The 19,058-nt window shown below is 44.4% G+C and overlaps 2 protein-coding genes across 2 annotated transcripts; one reads left to right on the top strand and one right to left on the bottom strand.

Moving 5' to 3' along the window:
- Positions 1–157: 157 nt before the first annotated feature.
- On the bottom strand, positions 158–8,465 carry LOC135388177 (pseudouridylate synthase 7 homolog). Its single transcript, XM_064617563.1, has 15 exons — positions 7,939–8,465; positions 7,788–7,881; positions 7,639–7,734; positions 7,434–7,569; positions 7,221–7,335; positions 6,922–7,065; positions 6,795–6,857; positions 6,446–6,571; positions 6,303–6,370; positions 5,198–5,355; positions 4,603–4,738; positions 3,127–3,252; positions 1,730–1,799; positions 1,500–1,648; positions 158–460 (listed from the first exon to the last, which is right to left on the bottom strand). Exons 1-15 carry the CDS (start codon positions 8,124–8,126, stop codon positions 243–245), a joined length of 1,887 nt encoding a protein of 628 aa, XP_064473633.1. The 5' UTR covers positions 8,127–8,465; the 3' UTR covers positions 158–242.
- On the top strand, positions 8,462–17,619 carry LOC135388178 (protein phosphatase 1H-like). Its single transcript, XM_064617564.1, has 11 exons — positions 8,462–8,867; positions 9,192–9,417; positions 9,505–9,633; positions 10,010–10,165; positions 10,338–10,450; positions 10,510–10,594; positions 10,671–10,789; positions 10,877–10,940; positions 11,002–11,109; positions 12,010–12,173; positions 15,263–17,619. Exons 1-11 carry the CDS (start codon positions 8,626–8,628, stop codon positions 15,480–15,482), a joined length of 1,626 nt encoding a protein of 541 aa, XP_064473634.1. The 5' UTR covers positions 8,462–8,625; the 3' UTR covers positions 15,483–17,619.
- The last annotated feature ends 1,439 nt before the right edge of the window (positions 17,620–19,058 follow it).

A 19,058-nucleotide genomic window follows, 5' to 3' on the forward strand; every position in this document is an offset into this window, starting at 1 on the left:
TCGCATTGTATCTCCTGCGGCTTATCTGCCCGAAAATTTTCAGAACGTTTCTAAAAACGGGTCCTGTGGCTTATCTCCGGTGCTGCTTATACATGTGAAATTACTGTAATTAATGGTCATCGTGCTTCACTCTCGATGCTAAGCAAACTCTGAGAGATTTTTTTTTGCAAAAGAGTGCAAGCTTGTATTTAATAGCCTTATTATTGATAACCGAAATGATGGACATTTGTTGCCAAAGCCCGTCACACAGCCTCGGAGGTGTCCAACTCGTAGTCGTACTCCCCGTTTTCTTCCTCGCCCCCCTCTTCGCTCTTCTCGCTTGATTCCTTCGGTGTTTCGTTGGACCAGACGGAGGTGTCGGATTTGGTGAGTTCACGTATGGCCATGGTGGCATAGCTTGAAGGTGGAAGTGAGAATTCAATTTTGAGGCCCCTCATTTTTGAGCTGCAGTCTTCATTTTCTGAAAGTGTGGGACCGGTGTTGTTATGATTAAATGGAGTACACAGTTTTCAATTCACAATATCCTTTTTTTTTTTTTGCTAATGTACACACTATGCATCTTGTGGAGAACTGTATCAGCCTGAAGTTTTAGGGGTTTATCCGATTCTTCCCTGAATTTGCACCCCGAATTGAAGGTTGCCTCTTTAGGGTGAAACCCAATTTTTGCCTGGCAAATTGCCCTCACTTGGATGTCTGTAGGAATGCACTAACTTACTTGTTTGGCAGCAAATGCAGTTACATCACCACTTGTACCAAACCACTACAGTAACTTTGAGTAACAGAGCCCGATTTCCCCCCGAATTTAGCCAACTGGAAGTTTTTGCACCTGAATTTGCATGAATTTAGTGCACACGTTTATTTACCTGATTTTTACCCCCCGAATTTGGAAAAAAATATTTCCCGAAAACTTCAGGCTCTATGTATCTTCAATTAGGTAGTATGTATCCATCCTGACCTATAGCAATTTCCAACCCTGCTAAAGCTCCAACTGATTTACTCGCGTATAAGATGCACACTTCTTACCCAAAAACGTCACTTTATTGAAGGGGTTCAATATGCGGGGGAAAATTCGAACCCAACACTTATGGGACACATAATTTACATTTTGTTCCGGGGTATCCGCGGCAGTGTCTCCGGAATCGAATGTCTCAATCTTGCTTCATAATCACGATTTATTCCGAGATATCCGCGGCAATCTCTCAAACCCAACGCCGCGATTCCGCCTCATTGGCGCGATTTATTCCGAGATTGCAGCGACATACGATATCCTTGGAATCGAACGTCGCGACTCTCCCATGGACTAAATACTCCACGATGTCTGTCGCATTCTTCATTCATCACTCCGGCGCTACATCTCTTTGATTGCGCCATACTACTGGCTGCGCGACCGCGGAGGGCTGTCTGTTGCTGCGCAAGACGATCTGGCTGTGCTTCTAATGTCGGGGTGCGTTTAACGTGCGGGGAACAAAAAAAAGTATCAGTATTTCGGCATGACATACCATCACCTTCTGGAAGGTTGTGTCCCTTGAGGATGTCGTAGTCACTCAACACGACTGGTTCCTCAATGGTAGAGTAACGTACTTCGGACCATGTCATGTCATGGGGAACGACAACTATGTGCCGGTAACAGCCACTCAGCGAATAGGACCTGTACTCAAAATGATTGTTTATAGTCAACATTTGTGTGACAACATTGTTTTGTTTTGTTTTACAAACAAAAGGCCCTTACTTATTCTTTGTCTTGAGGCTCTCTACTGTGAGACCTTCTTCGGCAAGGATTTCTTTGTACCAGTCCGCAACTAAAGCAGAGTTTTTTTTTTTAGCAAGGGAAGACAGCATATAGTGCACAAAACATATCCTTTGTGAATTCTAACCTTGTAAATTATCTTTTCAAAGTCAGTGCAACAAATGGGCTACTTCTGATTACTTATTATACCTGCATAATTATGAAGGTAACTGAGCAATAAATAATTAAAACACTCATACTTGGAATGTAACATATCCGAGATATTTTCATACTTGTATTTAATCTGGGAATGTTAACTGCACTACTTGCAAAAATTTGTTTTTAATCATGCAGATATTGAAAAGTCAACAGCGCCGTTGTTAGCCGAGGCACAATAAAATGTACAGGGGCAAACGCAACACTCCAGCCTCTGGCAACAGCGGTGCCTTCTCACCGACTGCCACTGTTTAATTACCGGCTTTGCGACACACATTTCAGTAAGGACCAGAAAGAGCTGCCTCACAACTGCCGGATAAGCACCAATGGTTGCCTAACACACTGTCCTTTAAACAGGCATTAACGCGCAGGAATTTCTTCCCGCGAAGTGAAAGGTGCCTTTACTTTGACGCAGACACAAAAGGAACAGGAATCCACGACTTACGCATTCCCTCTCCTCCTCGAGAAGGCCAACGATGCGGAGGGGGCTCCCATTGGTCTCCACAAATGATTTGTCCAATCGTGGCGTGATGCCATTTGAGGAGACCAATCAGAGGCCTCCCCAGAGTGTCGCATTTCTTGAGAAGGAGAGAGGAGAGAAACCATACATTGCAGTTTCTTTCGCTCATAAATCACGAACAACTCGACGGATGAATCTTGTTCCCAGAGCGTCAATCCGAACCGGAACAGAGACTGAAAACCTGAATTAACCGGAATTTTTAGCTGGAGCTGGACCGGAACTGAACCGATATAAAAACTTCGGTTACCAGTTTCCGGATACCGGTTCAATTCGGGTTGGTGTGGGGGTGATGCGGTCTGCCTGCCTTGATTGGTGCTCGGGGAAGGGGCGAAAGGGGGGTCCTGTTGGTCAAAAATCACAAACAAATGCATAAAGAACGTAACTAAGGGATCTTGTATCATTTTTAGTTGCTACCTATAATTTTTTAGCGTATCAGAACCTCGAACCGGTTCCATACCGGTTTACAGCCTCTGAACCGGTTAATCGAACCGATATATGTGAACTCCGTAGCTGAACCAACAAACCGAAAACAAACCGAAAAATGTTTCGGTTCGACGCTCTGCCCGTTCCTTTTGTGTTGGTGTCAAGGCAACGGTATCTTTTATTCCGCGAGGAGACTTTTTTTTTTCTCACTTTAGTGTCCCTTTAAAATGCGCGCACTTACTTTCGTTCTTTGGGAAGTTTACGTTGTAGCCTGGAAGTGGCAGGACAACTTCCTGTATTGAACACGACGAAATATCGGAGACCACAGACGGTGTGGCTTTCCGTTTGTCCATCACTTCTTCAGGCACTTCGAATATACCAGGATTGATGGATAGAAAAAGAGAAAGTATTCCACAAAGTTACCACCAATGACATACGCCAATGACATAAACATGACTTCGAGAATGTTAAGCGAAATGTGGCATGCAGTTAAGACCCTTCGTTTTCCGCGATTCCACGGAATTTGGAATTAATCCTTCGGAATCCTCCGTTTAGCAGAGATTTTCACGGAATCCTTTATTTTTAAGGGTGTGTGGATATTAGAGTTCCCAACTTCGAATCGAATATCAATCACTCGAAGTATCCGATTCGCAAATTGAAATACCCAATATTCAGACTTTCGGATAATTTGACTATTTGCCGAATACAAACGACACCTCGCCAAAAGTGGGCTTCACCTGACACTTCCCTGCATGAGGTGAAGCCGCCCTACAAAATTGAAGCCTGCTTTACGATATTGTTTATGCTGCAGGACAAAACAGACAGATTGTAGTTTAGCTTTGGATAACATTAGCGCAAATTTATTGTGTATGCTTCACCTGAGGAAGGGGCGGTGTCCCTCCCTTATGCAGTTTAGCGGTAGCAGTGGCGGATTTTGATTTGATATCTGGAAGGTTGCCTTCACGAAGTTAAGACTTTTACATAATGGCTACAGTCCAAGAACAAAAAGGGGTGTACTAAAAATGTAACTTCCCCGTGGCATATATTGTAAATTCCTTCCTATAAACTCTGTAGATGCTGAAAGATCTTTCAGCAGACAAATGATTTCAGGCGACAGACCGCATCAGATGAGAACACAAGATATCATGTATGTAATGCTGAGCCACAACAGTGCTTTGAATCTGTAATTTTATAACATATTTTTTTGTTCCCACATTATCCAAGAAAATAATTTGTCTCCCATTTTATGCAGCTGTTGGCTGCTCGCCGCGGAAAATCGCGGAATTTATGAGTCAGTGTCGCGGAATTTTGAATTTGCCGCAGCAGAAAACAGAGGGCCTTAGGCATGCTCAACAAGGTTATGCGATGTTTTCACGCGCTTAAGCATTCCAAAAACATTTTGGCAGTGTTTTAAATAAAGTTGTTGGCATTTTCAGCTGCTCCCTCATTATTATTACTGCAGAAATAGACTCTTGCATTTTTGGTGTTTTTTTACCCCTTGAATTACAGTTATGCAGTTCATAATTGTCAAAAAAAAGGACGTACGCCTCCTGTTTTCAACAAACCAGGGCAGAGAACAATGTCATTGGAAGTTATGGTTAGATTACAGGTGAAGTAACGGCCTTAGGTTTGCCGTCTGACTAGGGCATAACTCGTTAACAATCTGTTTACACAGTTGATAAGTGATTGATTTAATTGACAATAATAACATCCTCACCACATTCAGACTGGTTAAGGATCAGGTCTCCTTCGAGAACTGCTAGACCAAACTTCTGTAACCTTCTGGACACCACCCTGTTCCAGACAAAGCTCTGGTAACTGTGCACGTACATCAGACGAGTATTCCTCGGAATCTGCAAATTATCGGTCATCAAATGCTATATGGTAATTCCAATGGTCGTCGAAACCAATGGTCATTGAACATTTCTAGAAAAGTAAACTTGCACATGCAAACACATGTAATAACCACAATCCTGACGTTTCGTGACTTTGCATTAGATTTGTTGCAGTTTTCTTTTGCGCTTTTTATTTATTTATTGTTAATACGTTAAGGGCCCGAAAGCATTCCATAACTGAGGGCTTTTGTTCAGTGTTTCACTGGAAATGAGGCCGCAAGCTGCCCTTTTCGAGGATCCTTGACTTCCTCAGTGGCATTTTATGAACCTCCATCAAGTTGAGGATGAGCTGGTAATCGAAAACAGCTGTGCAGCTGCTGCCAATCATTCAATTGAATCACAATTCAAATCATTCACCACTGAAATGTCTGTGTGACAGCGGTATAATATCGGGATCAACCCGAAGGAAGGACTCACAGAATAAAGAGCCGTGGACCAAGCCTTCACTCCGCTCGAGATGAGCCCTTGAAGCAATAGGCCTTCCAGAATACATTTCCGTTTGAGGTGTTCCAGTGCCTTTTGCGGGTCCTTTGACCGCTGCCATTCTTCTCTGCATGCTGCTAGGTCTGGTCTACCTGGTGGACAAAAACAAACAAACAAAACGTTATTGACTTGGACAGGGGATTATAACGACCATGTCATAATCGGCAACCCCAATAAGGAGCCCGTCCGCACGATCCGCTAGGGGGCGCTACTCCTCGGCCCGCGAGATCTACATCGTGATTGGAAATTGGAAATTTGAATTCTGAACGCGCAGCACACGTACGACTACCGTAGCAGACGACAGCAACAGGTCCTATGAAAATGCGTAGAATGATGATGATAACCAGCTTTAGAATGAAACATCTTTTGTGGGACGTCCACCGCTTGTGCAAAAATACTGAGGTAAGCTGATGTACAAAATATTGTAGAAGTTGAGGAAGTAACATCTGGGCTGACGAGTAGCGCCACCGCTAGCTTCCAAATGCGGCGCTGGGAAGGGGTGCCTATGACATGGTCGTTATAATTAGGGCCTGACTTTTTCGGGTTTTATTTTTGGCCAAATTCGGGGGGTAAATATCTGGTGATATTTTTCATTCGAAAATTCAGGTGCATTCGGGTTAAATCCTGTTACGGCATATTCTGTCGTCAGGAATTCGGGTGTATTCGGGTGATTTTTTTTGTTTAATAAAAATTTGTCTTAACATGGAACTAATGTTTAGCAATGTTGTCAAACTTTATTTTAATGCACGCTTATGAGTGTGCTACGCGACCCGTATGTTTCCGGGTAGATTCGGGTTAAACCCGAATTTTACAGATTTCGTTCGGGGGGGGGGGGGGGGGGGGAGGGTAAATATCGGGCAGATACGGGTTTAACCCTAAAAAGTCAGGCCCTATTTATAATCTATAGTAGGTCGTGGTCATGTGTTGCCCCTCAAAATGCTCTGGGAATATGCGCTTCCTCATGCATTGGCTGCAGTATATTGTAATTTTTCAACTGTCACCATCAAAAGGACACGGGGATTAACTAAGGATTTCGTACCACCGCCACCGTCCCTCGGCTTCAAGATAAGGTTCACCGCTTCCTCGTACTGTTCCTTCAACAGTGCTCTGCGTCGAAAAAAAGAAAAGAAAAAGTATATCCTTTAGTTACAATGCCCTCTTCAGAGAAATTTTAGTAAATACCTTCCAATGTCGTGAGTAGAGACAGAAGTTGTTCCAAATCTTTGTAGCCCAAAGTAGTTTATGAACCCTTTCTGAGACAGAGATGCAACGGCATCCTCAATGTCCTCTTTTGATCCACTGACACCCCTGAAACGTAACAGAGTTAGTGAGGCTAAACATTGATAAGGGAGCAAATGTCAAATTTTAATGAAGATTAATTAGTGTTAAGTCAAATTTAATTCTGTTAAATTAAAACTGTGCCGTTACAAAATCCCATCTGCATTAATACTTGTTTAAAAAAAAAAAAGGAAAAGTGCGGGACCACGTCAATTACGATATCCTCGAACATGACCAAGGGCGTGCTTCTCACCGTAGAACAATGCCGAAACGGTTTCCCGATAGATCACCGAGCTTGACTTCTTTTTCCCTGTAACTGCATGAAAGGTAACCATCAGTAACAATGAGCCCCTGCGGGCTCTGCAAATCCGATTGCTTACTGCACATCTCCGATGGCAATGTTCCACTGTCGTTTGTTGAGGCCCACAAGATGAGACGCGGGTACACGGTAGATCGAAACCATTTGGCACGTCTTGGCACGTTTGTCTTTGGTGCCAGCGTAAGTGAAACGCGATGGCTTGTACCTGTTAGGAACATAAAAAAAGGGCACGTCGGGCAACAAGATGTCTGTACGTCGCGGTTAGGCACCACCGAAATGGTAGAAAAATATGTACATTTTCAAATTTCTACAAACACATTTACATTTTCAAAAATTGTGTTGAAGATTCTTTCCTCTTACCTCAATACTTTAGCTATCATATTAATTGCTTCCATTGTATCTGCATTTTCCTTGTACAGCGTAAATGCGGTGTGGTTGCCTCTTGTGTGTGGCCAGTACTTTTGTCTCTTTGGTCCTGCGACATAAAATTTATGATACTCCACTTTACACCAGTTTCTTTGTTTTTTTTGTTGACGTCTAAATGTAACATCAGGACATGCTGCACGACCATACCCTGATGATTTTCTTTTTTCTCGACCGTTATGATCTTTTTCGAGTCTTGTATCTTCGTCTGACTTTCGAGGTCCGGAAATTTCTTTCTGACTAAGATGTGCACTTGTCTCCTCTCATCTTTCGACAGATCCGTCACCTGCAAGATGGAAAGCATTCTGAAACCGTTCCTAATGCTAAGGTTTCATCCAAATCGAAATTTACTAACATCAATGGTGATTTGTCCAGCTGTGTCTCCGGATACCAAGGCATTCATCTTGTCCAGTGTCTCTTTTGACACCACGGTGGTATTAATGTATGAGTCCTGTTGAGCAAATATATGTAATATTCGAAACGTAGCTAGGGTACACGTTGTACCTCTTCTGCGGCATCGTTCGCAGGCCCTTCGAAGGACTTCAGACGAACCACTTCTCCAGATGGTGCGATTTCATTGACCAAGAAGTCGGAATACCTGCAAATATTACTCCAACATAATGATTTCTCGTCATTTGTAGATGCTTCCGCGTACCTCTGTTTGAGGTGACCCGTAAATCCTTTGTGTGTTCCAATGTACTCGGTGATACCAACGGAACTTTCCGATGGGATAAATTTTCTGTGTCGTTCGAACGCACCAGATTCAGTCTTGGGCTTTTTTGGCTTTATGTCAGTGTCAGCTTGATCTAAGGGCCGCTTGCCTGCACCGTCTGTACCATCCATTTTACCCGGAAGCGCTTCTAGATATGTATTCTGAGCGAACGTTGCACCGTTCAAAACACCTAATAGGTCTGCAGAATAATCACTCTCTCAACATCAACCACGGTGACATGGACAGTGATCACTCATGCAACATCGACCACATGGCAAACAGAAGAATGCCGACAACAAAAACACGAAACCGGAACTCGCTCAACCGAACATTACACTATATGGCTACTATCAAAAGAAAGGTCGCACTGTGTCGTCAATTCACCTATAATTTACTGTATTTGTTTCATTTTTAACCAATTTTGTGCTTTAGCGGAAGAGCAGTGGCGCTACCACACGAATTTCAGCGGAACTGCAATCACAACGCAGACGACGGTCGCGCTGACGAGCGTCGGTAGCGCTCCGATGAGCAACAATATGGCAGCTTCCACTGTTGCTTTTTAGAACGGCGACTGCCAATTCGCATCATCTATAGCATATCCCAATGGATTCCGAGCTTTAACAGTGCACGATGTTTAATCGCATGAAAAGCGCCCTTTACAATGTGATGGGCGGCTTGGACGCTTTGCCGCAAGTGAGGGACGGCGAACCAGCAGGTGCCGATAAGCTTCCCCTCAAATTCAAGTATACGAGGCCTAACTTTCTGCAGCTGGCATCGGATGATGAAATACAGGTGTCAGCGGACCATGTCATTCGTCCCATTATTGTTCCCCGCGATATTACAAAGATTCCATGGAATTCTGGCTACGCAGAGTGAGTAGACATTCACGATGCACGATAGCGAGTCACTGCACTCTGGTCCATTCATTCGTTTGTGACGTTCGTGTAATGTTAGTTCTTTACAAGCTTGAAACGCGCTAGAATACTCATTCTTTTGAAAGTGCCTTCTACATTACACCCCCACTAATTTATTTCAAGCAACGCACTTGGTTGTTTTTAACGCAAAACAATCTAATGAACAGTCTGTTTCTAATGCAGTGTTTTTGTTGGTGTTTCCCTTGTGCATGACGTATCTCACATCTACAATGCGTTGGACGAGCATCTACCACCGCTGCATTCCTTGCCTTATTTATGCAGAACTATAAATGCCGGAAAAAGCTTACGCAACGAAGACCAAGGTGCAGTGTACAGAGGAGCCGTACGCAGGCACGTCAGTGCAACGCCGGCGTTGGGTAACTCCGAGTCAAAATCTCCCACGTCAAAAAGAGCAGCATCGAAGTTGCCGACGGACGTAGCGAAAGACCAAGGCGACACCATCTTAAACACACCTTCTGAACCTCCCGTCGGCTCTGAGACTGATAGTGTAAGTTGTGCGAGTATTGAATGTGCAAACGCTTCGCTTATTGCAAGTGTGATTCTGCAAACTGTATTGCCGTTCGCATTTTTGCAGTTTCCTCAGAGCAGCAGTAACGTGGAGGTCGAACAGATACTGCCATGGGTGTATTTTGCGCTTTTCGATGGCCATGCCGGCTCGGGGGTTGCAGTAGCTGCATCAAATACTCTACAGAAAATTATACAGGTGACTTCTAAAGTTCTCACTTTGCCATGGTGGTTAGGGAGTGAATAACCCAATAGGGGGCACCAGTGGCGCAACTTGAAAGGGGCTGTAGGGGCAGTCGCCCCGGGCGAGAGATTTTTTGGGGCGCAAATTATCGATAGAGAGAAAACAAAAGTGAGAAAAAGGAACATTGAAACTGTTTATCACTTGAAAAAATCTAAATTTTTAAACATTGGGTGCTGTTGGAACGATCTTCTGGGCACCTCAAAGACCGAGGCGATTGGAGCGTAGTTCGCTGTACCACGCCGGTGTCAAATTGCATCCTGTGTGCTCCCGCCATACATCTAAAAAGGGACAAAACATGAAAAGGGAACTTTGTTCCTGTGTGCTTTTGCAGGAAAAGCTGATGAACGTCATTGATCTGCTGATGCCAGCACACGCGGAGAACGGCAATGTGAAAGATAACAACAGCATGTTCCTTCCGTTTGGCGAGAAAAAGGTGACACCAGACAGCCTAATCATCGGTGCACTTGAAACGGCATTCTGGGACATGGTAAGCTAGTCCTTACTGCTGATAGCAGCGGAAGAGGCCTTTTGTGCCGATGAAAAATGGCTGTCGCTTAGCCGATTAGCTCTTTAGTCAAGCCAGGTTGATGCGACATTTGTTGAGAAGGATGTGTTGTGATATTTCACTGGGAGTCATGCTATTGCCATTCTTACCCTAGGACAACCAGATAGCACGTGACAAGAAGCACTACAAGATGACCGGAGGGTGCACCGTCCTTGTAGCACTGTTCATCATGGGGAAGCTGTACGTGGCTAATGCAGGAGACAGCAGGTATTACCCAGGGTGTCCCCCAGTAACAGAAGAGTGCCTGAACATATGTTGTGCTTTAGGGCCATCATCTGTAGAGGGAACAAAGTCATTCCAATGTCCTTAGATTTCACTCCAGAGTCCGAACGTTCCCGCATCAAGCACTTGGTAATCATGTTTCCCTATTACATGTAAGTGCGCTTCTGAGCGTGCCTTTGAGGCATTTCTATCTCGTGCGTTGCAGGGAATGCATCGCCCCGAGCTTCTAGGCAACGATTTCACGTACCTCGAGTTTATTCGTCGTCCGGTGAGAGCCGACATCGGCAAGAGGATGCTCTGCAAGGATGCTTACATGACAGGGTGGTCAGTAAAAAAAAACAACCTTCCTTATCGTGTTGAAGGCTAGCCACACAACAGCGTATGAGAGTGGGCCTTTGTTGTCGACCTTAGGGCCTACAAGACGATCACCGTTGATGACCTCAAGTTTCCGCTCATCTACGGGGAGGGCAAAAGGGTAAGCGCGCGTTGGGGGAGTTGGGATAAAGGGAGGGTGCAAAATTGTTTCCTGTCTGCAGAGCCGGGTCCTCGCAACGATTGGTGTGACACGTGGCTTTGGTGACCACGACCTCAAGGCTCAGAGTAGCAGTGTCGACATTAAGCCGTTCCTCTCTGCAGAACCTGAGGTAAGCATTGTCCTCGGCCCTGTTCGGTCAGTGCCGTGTATACCAAAGGGAGTATGGCCATTAATGGGACCTGCCTATACCTGGAGCTCCACCCCCTTTTTGAGCTCCCTGGCCAATCACTAGGCAAAATACAGTTCGCTATTAATCCCAGGCTATCCAAGCTATAGATTATCTGTATTCACTGGGTGCCGACATTTTCGGGAAACTGGATTGGATTGGATTGAATAGGATATTCCCTGACGACCAAGCAACATAACGGATTTTGCGTCCACTTTTAACGGCGCCATCTGGATGGAGAGGGGCATGTCGGGAAGACGCAGAAGACAGAAGTAGCAGAAGCAGAAGTGCATGCTAGCAGAACTGATTGGCCGGTAGAACTGCTTGTTGGAACAGACTGTCTCTATTATACGTATTTTAACTATAAAACATAATATGATTGAATCGAGAATGGGCAAAGGTGCGTACATGAATAAAACTGTCATAAAATGCAAATTTTGGCAATCCGTAGCGTTTTTCTCGCTATTTGCCCGTGATTGCTGTCGTTATTAGGCTTAACAAGGACGACAAAACATGTTATTTTCAGGCAAACATTGAGACTGGAGCGTAATTTAAAGGTGATTTGCAAGATAATTGCAACAGAATCTACACTTAGGGAATAAAATTGATGTCATTTGTGAAAAAAATTGGTAATGAAATCCTCGCTTCGCCGTTCCAAGCTACGCCGCCATTTTCGGGAAAATTTTGGTGTCATGGCAGCCCGCATAGAAAACAGCAGCCAATGAAAAACGCTCAATTTGATTGACAGGTCGAGCCTCTTTTCCTCCTAATGGCCAGACTCCCTTTGGCATACACGGCACTGTGTTTGGTGTGACTACAGCGCCTCTGACTACTTTTACCCAGGTACGTGTGTTTGACATAAGTGCGGAGGAGCTCACTGAATCTGACGTGTTGGTGATGGGCACCGACGGACTGTGGGACGTGCTGTCCAATGAGAAAGTCTGCGAGATTACACAAAAATCTCTCGATCACTTCCCGGCCAATGATACTCAGCGGTACAAGTTCAGGTCTGTTTTTACTCCAGTTCTGTTCTTATTCTTATTAGGGTTGCTGCTTCTTTTACGTTTTATTTCACGCGGTAGTCCTTCTCTCTATAGTTGAGTGCGAACCGCTGAACTGTTCTGGCTGCATGTTGCAAGTGGAAGAAGCAGAGCTCAAACAGTGGAAATAGACCACAGTAACCCTGCACATGTAGCTTTACATGGCATGGTACGCCATGCCAGAGAAATGTAACAGATGACAGAGCTTCCTGCTGAGGCACTTAAGCTACCTCCTGTTTGAGAAATCAGTTTAGCCCGCAATCTCAGTACAGGCACACATACAGCCTTTAAGATTATGGCGTTAAGGAAAGGCCGTAACTGAAATATGGCCCTAAACCCTGGGAGGCTGCCAGATGGTATTCGTGAAGGCGTTTTGCCGACGATGTCTTCATCGATAAACACATCTGCCAACGTTGAACAGAAGTGAATGAATAGTGAAGTTACATTTGTTCTCGCTATGAGCTCTCAGAGGAAGCATTTGGATGATGCTTAGCCAATTTGAAAAATACAACAGCAAACGAGATTTGCTTTGGGAGCTTTGTTGTGCACGTAAAATTTTGGATGCAAACGACACAGAGTGGTTTGAGGGTATCACTACGAACTGACGAGATGGAATGAGAAGCAAAGTGCCAAAATGCATCCGAAAACGCGAAAGAATTGACGGAACATCACGTCTCATAAAAACATTTTATTTGGAATTGAAGGAAATCTGCGCCATCTTGTTTATGGCGTTTGGTGACCAGGCTTTGGCAGTTTCGATGGGACGTCGTAAACTGTTTTGTGGGAACTCCGTTGATCTTAAATCTCAGTTTCATTGCAAAGGCCGAATGGCTGACCGTCTGACAAGAAGTTAATGACTGTATGCACTTAAGACCGTAAGTGTGCCCCTGTGACAGGGGTCGAAGTCCAGTCCGTTTACGTGTAGGTCAGCTATGTAACGAGTAGTGGCGTGCGAATATTCGAATTTATCGAATGTCGAAGCGAATACTTATAGTACCCAAGCAGCACAACATCTTGGCAAAATATTGGACCAATATTGGCAATGTCAGCCCAATATTGGACCCGTATTGCCAATATTGGGCCAAGATGTTGTGCTGCTTGGTATGTTCGATTCGAATTCCGAACCAAACACGAATTTGGTTATTCAAGTTGCGAATCGAATGTCTGTTGCATACCGAATATATTTGATTACTGTAATTTCACGCGTATAAGCCGCACCGCAGATAAGCCGCAGGACGTGTTTTTAGGAATGTTTTGAAAATTTTCTGGCAGATAAGCCGCGGGCAATATGAGACGACTGATTTGAATGGCAAAGGAGACCATAGAGAAGGCCATAAACCCTGTGGTCCATAGTGTACAACAAAGGAGGTCAGCTCTAGAATTCTACTAAGATCGGATTGTGCCCTTGTTCGGCGTTTTTCATGGATTGATCGGTCAGTAGTCTTCCAATAGACGTGAATCACTGTCACCACTTTCGTTAAAGCTGCTTGGGGGAATGCACCAGGAAGATTATTCTACTCGAATGTGGGCGCGTCCCTGTTACGCATTGTTCGTGCATCGGCAGGGCAGTGCTGTTCCAGAGACACTGTCGGGCCTTTCGTTAAAACTGACGTATGACGAAAATACCAGGAAAAAATAAGCCACACCGGTGGATAAGCCGCAGAGCACCCGTGAGAAAAAACAATCGCGCATAAGCCGTGGCTAATACGCGTGAAATTACGGTAGTTGCTGGGAAAAAGGCCATGCAAGAACAAACAATGAATCTACAGCGAAACGTCCAGAGACACTGTTTAAGTGCACCGGTAGACTCGTCGTATGCATTTCGTTAAGTGAAAACAGGGTGGCACATCACTGTTTCGTCCTCGAATGCAGTCTTGGGTAAGTTACTTCTAAAAAGTAACTGAGTTACAGTTATAGTTACTTTCTTAGTCAAGTAACTAAGTTACAGTTATAGTTACTTTCTTGGTCAAGTAACTACTTACAGTTACAGTGACTGAAAGAAAGTAACTTAGTTACATTACAGTTATTTTTATAAAAACGACCATGAGAGGGTGATACATCGTTAAAAACCTGCATTTATTTACATTTACTACTTACGTGCGATAAAAGTATTATTGCACTTAAGCAGAAGCTGTATAAGTCAATATGTGGCTCTCCCACAGGGAAAAATACGACATGTGTACGTACGTAAAAAAAGGATCGACATTTGTTCGAGTAACTAGTTACATTTTGCAGTTACATTCACAGAAATAGTAACTAGTTACAGTTAAAAGCTACTTTTCTGGTAATGTAACTAGTTACTGTAGCTAGTTAACCCCAAACATAACTAGTTACAGTTACAAGTTAAAAGTAACTTAGTTACTACCCAAGACTGATCGAATGTGCACTGCCTGAATGCATGCTGACAGAGATCTGACGCTTGTATACCGCTGCAAATTAAAATATACCTGGTCTCTCTGCTAACATTTCCTGTACGTTTGCACTTTATTTCCACTCTGGCTATGCGTAGAGACTAGGAACTGGGACTGCGAATCCAGGGTTTCTCGAATCCTAATCCAAGGAAATTTCTGCGAATCCACGAATCTCAAATCTTTTCGAATCCTTTCTTCGAAAAGAGTCTAAAGAGCCAGGGAAGAAACTCTTCTACCGAAACGTGTTTTGAAGCAGAATTTGATATATTTGTTTAATAAAAAAACAAATTTTGGAATAAGGCCACATACCCATCATATTATTCTTCCTAAGTGTAACTTATTTGACATGTTGTTCATCGGCCAGGAAACACGTAAACTCATGAGTCTGAATTCCCTCCATCAAACTCGGAAACAATCAAAGCAAAACCGTGTTACTTTTAAACTTCTAATAGCGGAGCTTTATTTTGTGGTTTTGGCACGCGAATCTCGAATCCCTGCCTAGGATTCGAGGATTTGCGGATTTGGGTGGCACATTCCTAGTAGAAGCCATTTGATTTTGCCAAATATTTGCTTCGGCCCTATAACTATTCGTGCCAATCTGCAAACAAGTCCTGCTGCTTCAACAAAGCCTTTCGTCCAACATAGGTATATTTCCGCTGCTCAAGACCTCGTGATGAATGCCCGAGGGAAGCTCAAAGAACGAAACTGGCGGACTGCGGAAAACAAGGCGGCGACCATCGACGACATCAGTGTCTTTGTCATTCCCCTGAAGAGCTACAAGGAGGAGTACGAGGAGCTCAAAGCCGCCTCGGAACCCCATCTCGCGATTCCGACGCACGCGGACAAGACAGCCCAAGTCGCGTGAGGAGAACTTAGGAGGTTCTTCGTGAAAGGGAAAGGGACCCTTTGGTGCTGAACTGGAAAGATGTAAATACTATATATATATGTACTTCAGAGCCTTCTGGTAACCGCCAAGTGAACTGTTCAGCTAGCATCATCAGCCGGGAAGACGGGAAAACGTTGCGCATTTTATGTCGCTGCACGTGTACTGCCTGGTGTGGCTTTTTAAATGAAAGTGTCTATTTTTTAAAAAAGCAGAGTTTTCGGAAGTGCATGCCATGTATCGACTGTGATGTGTATCAAGGGTGGTTGGAAAAGGGTGTCGAGCAAGCATCGTTCGTAGGCAGGCTGTTGCCGCAGTTAAAGTATTGGAGCAGCTTTTATGATTGTAACTCTCTGATGGTGGAAAAGGTGAAACAAACCTAATGCATTAAAAAAAAAAAAATTCCACAGTAGCAGCGGCCCTGCTACCAGGAGGTGTGTAACACACGTTTCTGTGGAAAAGTTAGCCCTGCTGCTTGAAGTACTTGAAAGTTACTCGAAGGAATTGCTACTTCACTGTGGCTGCTCATTGTGAAAGCTCAGTCTACTTTTACCAGGATTAAATGTTGATCAGTCTTCTGACTGTAATACTTGGCGACTAATTGCAGAAGACACCGGCCACGACGGGGCGCAGTAGTGCTAGTATTATTCCTGCCATCTTACCATTTGTCATTCCATTTTATATTTAAAAGAATAAGCATTTAGTAAAAGCACACTCCTAGTCTTATGTGTATCCCGAAAGTGTGACTGTAACATTGAATCGCAAGACGGGACGCTTCGTTTTTGTACGCATGCCATTCTGTCGTGTCGAAGACACTTGCGTCATTTTTCTTATGGTTGTTGCTCATGGTTAGGGGGAGTTCCTTGTACTGCTCCCACACTCCCATATGGCTAGAAGGATCTTTTTATGTGTGTTAATGCGTTATGGTCTGGGAGCAATCAGTGTGCCCTAGAAATGCTGCTTACCTTAGTTTGTCCTAAAAAATGCAGGGTGTTTCACTTCACCACTGCTGCTTAGAGGCATGGAAGCGTTGAAAGTCACGAAATAATCAATCTTGCAGGGCACCACAAATCAAAGACTCATGTCAGTGTTCACGAGCACTTAGCACGTAGAGCAGGTGGTGTTCCTCTACGAGTACTTCTTTTAGTTCTGGAAAGTTTTCTGAACACCTTTTTGCCTAGAATATGTGGGACGATTATTCAGAGGCTTTGAAATTTGCTGCGGACTCACAGGCACCATGGTTTCGTTTGATTTCCAAGTAATTCGTCGGTAAAGATAAAGAGAAATTGCGATCTATATCTTCATTCACCTCATGCGTTGACACTAAAGAAATGGACGCGGGTGACATCACTGCGATCCCAAACCTCTTTAAGCATTGTAGCTTGATGGCTTCAGGCATAATTAGTATTTTTTGACACCACTTTATTTCAATTCCTGTTTTTTTGTTTGTTTCTTTTTCTTCATTTAAAATGAGTCCCGGATCCAGGTGATCCTGAAAGCACACTATGGGAGTCATAATTCTGTGAAGTATAACAGATTTCCATCGCAGAGTCTTGCACTGTAAACTGCACATGAATGACAGCATGACTTTTTAAAAATATGCTGCGTGTATTGCACGACACATTCTCCGCAACATTCAGCCAAGCATACTCAAGATAACTATATGTTTTCCCAGGTCTTGGCCCGGATTTTGAAACGCCCTTTCTACTGGTTCTGCTGTTCAATGCTCAGATATAGCTACAGGGAGTGTCGGGTTTAGTTTGTGTGCTTGTTACATTCCAGTGCTTCTCCGCTTTTTTCTACGTGAGTTCTACTTTGATACAAAATGCACAAACATTCTTTTTGCCTAGCTTCCGGTGAAAACACAAGAGTTCTAGGGGATTCCAACAGCCACATCTTTCGTTGGCTGTGCTGCTGCATTTTTTCCGATTTTTAGGTGGCCTCCTTAAAACGTTCCTATAGGCAAGAAAGTATGCTGTCAGATGCGCAGGACGCCATTTTACGAACGGTATAGCCGATTGTCTGTATCTTTTTTCTTTTCTCTGATTATTTTGAGGCACTATTGTCAAGATAAGTGCTGTGGTAGAGTCATAATAAATGTGCCTAGCTTTGTGGAAGTCATGCGAGTCTCGTCATACTTGTGTTGCACTTTACAGAGAAGCGTTTTGGGGCTGGCATAGCTTTGTGTATTAAAGGGGTTGCAACGGATCATCCCAGGTTATCTCAGATAAACGTAAAAAAGACTGTTCTTTGCACCGATGCGAACCCGCGAATACCGAAACTGATGCGGCTGTGACGTCACAGCTTTCGCCCGCCGCACGAGAAGTTACGTGCTCCCTGTGACGTCTGCGCATCGCTCGGGAGTGTGTTCGAGGCGTTGTATCTCGTTGAGTACGACATGTAGAAGATTTTTTTTCGTTTTCATTTGGATTCTGTCATGCCGTACAATGCGTCCATGTTGTAATGAACTACATCTGTAAAAGTGTCCCTACCCCTTTAATATTCCCAGCATATAAGCTCCCCAGTGTTTCTACTGGTACAGAAACTTTCCAGAAAATGATGCCGATAAGGTTCTTTTACTCATTTACAATGTAGCTTCTACAGCGACACTTACCTTTTAGAGTCACAATCTTAGCAGTTTCACCAGAGAAACAGATTGGTGTTTGGGGATGTCATGGAGAGCATCAGGGATTTGAACAAGATTTTAATGTAGCAATTCAGTACGCGGGGGCATGGGGAAGGGGTGCTGGGAATACCCCTGCACACCATCGCTGTGACTTAATGTGACACTGCATTTATCGAACAATAGGAGACTCAAAACGCAGCCTTGATCCTCGAGGTACACTCCTCTCAAAATGTCGGCCGTTTTTCGTTTCTGCTTCGATTCACATAGTATGCTTGCACAGCTTAAAGGCGGAGTGAAGGGCCCCTCCATAGAGTTCTCGTTTTTGGCTGTGGCGTATTGCGTAGGAGATGCCGTGTGCTCTTGCACAAGTACGATTATCTTAGCTGACGTGTAGCGCGCGCGAGGCAGGCCTCTGATGGGCACACCTCCTAGAAATCCCTCAACTCGTCCAGAGAGCCGAAGTTATGCTGACGTCACTCGCTGGCGTAGAGAGTCCCGCGCAAGTAGCGTTTCACTGTGTCCGCAGCGGACGAATTTTCAGAGAGGAATGAGACTTCGCGCCAGTTCTCCACGTTGTCTCTTCGTCGATTATGTCACGCCAAGAGACTGGGCCGCGCCGCAACGCTCATGCACCGCTGCTTTTGCAGGGAGTCTTTGCAAAAATTGTGCAGTGGTAAGCATTTCGCGAGAAGAAATTTTCGCTCTTTATAAAGTGCCCCTCTGAAGCAAGACCGCAATGGCATTCATGACTCTCAGTGCGATACCCGCGCGTGACTTCACATGCATTCAGTGTGTCATAAACTGCGGTCATAGTAGAATAGCAAAGCAAACTATCCGACAAAGAAGTTGTCTGTGTTCGGTAGGCCTAGCACGGTGGCAGTTGCCTGCTTCTACACATCCCCCCCCACCAACCCCTTTGTGGGCACTAATGC

This window comes from Ornithodoros turicata, chromosome 3 (assembly GCF_037126465.1).
Source record: "Ornithodoros turicata isolate Travis chromosome 3, ASM3712646v1, whole genome shotgun sequence".
NCBI classification, from domain to species: domain Eukaryota; kingdom Metazoa; phylum Arthropoda; class Arachnida; order Ixodida; family Argasidae; genus Ornithodoros; species Ornithodoros turicata.